Source organism: Halyomorpha halys, unplaced genomic scaffold (genome assembly GCF_000696795.3).
Source record: "Halyomorpha halys isolate HHAL.00 unplaced genomic scaffold, Hhal_1.1 Scaffold1008.1, whole genome shotgun sequence".
NCBI lineage: Eukaryota > Metazoa > Arthropoda > Insecta > Hemiptera > Pentatomidae > Halyomorpha > Halyomorpha halys.
Window position 1 is genome coordinate 278,555 of NW_027110883.1, and position 4,279 is coordinate 282,833.

A 4,279-nucleotide genomic window follows, 5' to 3' on the forward strand; every position below is an offset into this window, starting at 1 on the left:
TCTTTGAAATGATTTCACTCCTTCCTCTCTCTCCACTCCCAAACTTTTTGTTACACCTAATAAACCCCCTCATCAGCACAATCCTTATCCTTTTTGATTTTTCAAAAGCCTTCATCTCCATCGATCAAACAATCCTCCTCTCAGAAATACAGAATATTTCCCTGTCTAATAACTCTTTGAAATGATTTCACTCTTTCCTGTCTCTCCTCTCCCAAACTTTTGTTATACCTAATAAACCCCTTTATCATTACTACTTCTTTCTAATGGTGTTCCTCAAGGTTCCTTCTTCTCACTAACTCTATTATTCATATATATAAAGACATTAACACCATACACTGCTGGGCTTCGGGAAATAAGTAGAACCTGAATCCAGCCAAAACCAAGGTCATTCTCAATGGTTCAAAACTCTTCCTTACTATCCATTATTATACCTCAACAACATACCTATCCAGTTCCAAAACACCATAAAAAATCTAAGTGTCACCTTTAATCAGTACCTTTAACCACATTTCTCAAATAGACCGAAAAACCATCTTACTCCTTTAACAGCCCCTAAGATCCCATGAATTGTTTCCTAGAAGTACCCGTCAGCTTCCAGTATCCTCCCTCATGATCCCACATCTGAACTATGGATGCTTAGTATATGGAGGAGTATCTAGTGAACAAGAAATGAGGCTAAAACGATTAATGAACTGCTTCACAAAATTTATCTTTGGAAAACTAAACAAGAAGGCAAATTAAAGAAATGTAATAAAAATTAAAGAAGAAATCCAAAAAAAGAAGTAAAATATTATAGTTTGAATTAATAAATGGAATATGGTCCGGGTGCGGTCTAATTAAACTCAAATTTTAATATTTTGTACTATTTTTATTTGGGCCAACATTTTGCCCCACATTGCAGGACTTCGTCAGGGCTGTTTTGACGGAGGTCAAAGTCAGTTTCAGAATAAGAGTCACTCTGACTTTGACTTCCGTCAAAACAGCCCTGCAACGTGGGGCGAAACATTGGCTAAAATAAAAATAGTACAAAATATTACTATTTGAGTTTAATTAGACCGCATCCAGACCATATTCCATTTTTTATGAGGTAAAATAGTTTTGTGTTTCACACAAGTTTTTTAATTTCCAAATTAGAGGGAAACAATGGTATTTTAGTTGTATTAATTAAATTATAAGAGGTATCGATTGTTGGCAACATGATAAACAGATCTAATTACTATGTTATTACTGAAAGATGTTTGACTTTTACAGTGTAATAAAGTTATTGATTGCTTTTTGGTCAATTTTCTCAAAGTTGTTTCCTACTCTTATATTTCTCCATTGCAAGACACTACATTAAATAAATAATCAAATACTAAGTATGGCTTAAACCACTGACAGCTGCTCATTGGAAATATTCTGTGCTTCGTCTAACAAATGGATGCTACCACAGAAGGCTTGTTATTGTTGTGAAAATAACTGAGGCCCTATCTTAAAACCTTGATTAACAAGAAATAACATCTCAGGTACATTTGCTAACAACCTAGTAATATTATGACTGTAATATTTGACAGTGGTGCTTTAGTATATATAGCCTATTTGTGAAATATTGATGAAGTCGTCAAGTAATTAAAACCTCTGATTTAATCAATTTCCAAGCTTTTTTCACACAGAGCAATTCTGAGAAGCAATTGAAATATGTATTATAAGAAGTTATTTCATAAATACATTTTGGGATTTATGTTTAAAAAAAAAAATTTTGTAAGATAAAATACATATCTTAGAACCTAGAATAATACACCATCATATCTGTGGACCATTACTTTAAAACTCAGAAAACTTTAAACATACAGCTATGAAATCAAGCTTGCCTGGAATTAACAACAACATAATACATAAAATAATTCATTTTTAAACAATGTAAGTAATAACAATATGCTTACTCTATTAAAACTTTTAAATAAACACGATCGGAATCACTTTTTTCAAACATACACTGTTTAGACACAGATTCACACTGCTCTTCTTCACATTGATTTTCAACATCCATTTGAACTGCCAATAAAAAAAATAAATATATAAACGTTGTATGTACTATATAAACATAGCATCAACACACAAGCATTAAAATAACCAAACAATGATAGGTTAAGAGTTACTAGCAAAGATGTCGGATTATAAAAGTCGATTATTCAAGATAGAAATGTATTTATATGAAGTACGAATCGCTTTAGCAAATTTTGTATTGGTTTACAAAACATAGACACTGATATAATAAAAATATTGAATTAATAAAATTTAGGGAATTAGGAATTTATTACAGAATAGCAGAATGATCAACAAAATATGAAACATCCTTAATGTAGTAGTCTGTATAAAATAGTTTTGGTGATAACAATCGGATTTTAAGTCTTGGTTTGTGACGATGATAGCGACAATTACTATTTTATTTAAGTTAAAGTATTTTACGATCTATTTTTAATTATTTTAATTTGATTAATTTTTAAACCTATTGGCTAACCGTCACTATGCTCCCATAAACAGTGGTATTTATTGGATATTCGATTTGAGCCATTCTCCAACTTTGGTGCTATTTAACTATCAGAATTCTTTGAAAATTAAGTCGATTCGATTTTTAAAATATTTGTATAGCCTTCAGGGAATGTTCCTTAATAATAATGTGACACAGGCACACATTTAATATTAGTTTTCATGATATCGATTTTTTAAAAAAGATTTATTATAGTGAGTAACCTACAACTAAATTGTGATAAAACGAAATAGAGTGCCTAATTCGTGCATTAATTCCAATAGGAAATATTTATTTAGCGGTGATCAGTCATTGACGATATTCAACAAAAAAAATTGTTTGAGACTAACAAAAAACTTGTTCTGCTTGAAAATATTTAGAGCACTCCAACTTTTTTATTATCATCTTATCACTTCTATTATGATGATAAAACTCAAGATAAGAGATAAAATGAAATAATATATACAAACATTATTTTTAACATAAACAAATATAGGTCTGTTCAATATCTAAAGAAACTGAATATTTTAGTACTATTTTTTAAATAGGGGAACTGACTAAATTTGAGAAAAATATTCCTATGACTTGAAGAAAAAAAAAAAGAAAATTTACGAGCCTAATATACAGCACATCTCATCCAAACAGAGGGCGCTAATAATATTCAAGAAATCGCACAACTCGGAGAGATGCATAAAATCGCATTAGACATGGCCAAACTCAAACGTTAAGTTTCTAAGGCATACAGAAGAAAAAAATCTCGAAGACTTCGGTCCAACAGTCGAGATCAAAATCTTTATAATCATGATAAGTTTGGAGAGAAAATGCGCAAGTGTCGACAACCCTGATACTGGAAATCCAAAGAACAGGGAAACTAATTTTAGTGACTGTTGAATCTAAGATTCTATAGTTCAGGGCAAAAGATAACACGGGTCATGGAGTTATGACAATATTTATTGAACACAGTAACAACACGAAATAGAATAATAGAAGACACTAAATCGTATATACAATGTGTAAGGTTATACATGAAACGTGGTCGAGATAGTGTTGCCACAGATCCACAAATAAATTATCCAACACCCTCCCTATTTACGGATTCCTTGGCACTTGATACATTTGCTGAACTTGTCCACATCATGCGCCTTTGTTCACGCTTCATAGCATCAAACCACAACTGATTATTCTGACGCATCATCATAGGACATCGGATCTGACAGCTCGGACCCAGTTGAGAAAGCTGAATAACTTACAAAATCGTCCAGTGTAGCTGGTGGTCGCCTGTTTCTCTCAGGTTTGGTCAATGTTGGTTGTCGTGTTGATGTCAAAACGCTCGTTGTGGAACAAAGTTCGGGTAATCATCTTGGTTGCTGCTGGTTTCTGTAGGTGTGGAGGAATATTCAATGCTTGATAGTGTTGTGACGACCGCTGTCAGACTAGGGATGGGATATCGATATCGATATTATCGAAATATCGATATTTTGTCTCCGATATCCGATATTTTGATATCGATATCAAGTAACCGACAATATCGGAATATCGATATTCTCCTTCGATAATATCGAAATATTGGTTTCTGGAAAAAAAAAGGTCCCACCTTAAAAGTATATATAAATAAAAGAAATATTGATAATATACACTCGACTGTAATACATCTATAGGTTTTTCTGAAAACTGCTGAGTCATTGCCACGTGGGTCTTTTTAGCTTCCCCTCACTATGTGAGGGCGCGTGAGTAAACAGCTTCTTTAAAGTTTTTAAATCTATCATTTTT

At 32.3% G+C, this 4,279-nt stretch overlaps 1 protein-coding gene across 5 annotated transcripts in view; it reads right to left on the reverse strand.

Annotated features, from left to right (window-relative positions):
- Positions 1-2,126, reverse strand: part of LOC106687765 (uncharacterized) — a 19,239-nt gene extending 17,113 nt beyond the window's left edge. For all 5 annotated transcript variants that reach the window (XR_010843839.1, XM_067048955.1, XM_067048958.1 and 2 more), the window contains exon 1: positions 1,923-2,126. Coding sequence is in view for 4 of the 5 variants with exons in the window: in XM_067048955.1 (XP_066905056.1) it covers positions 1,923-2,029 (107 nt within the window). In the remaining variant the exon portion in view is untranslated. The remainder of the gene's footprint in view (positions 1-1,922) is intronic.
- Positions 2,127-4,279: the final 2,153 nt, after the last annotated feature.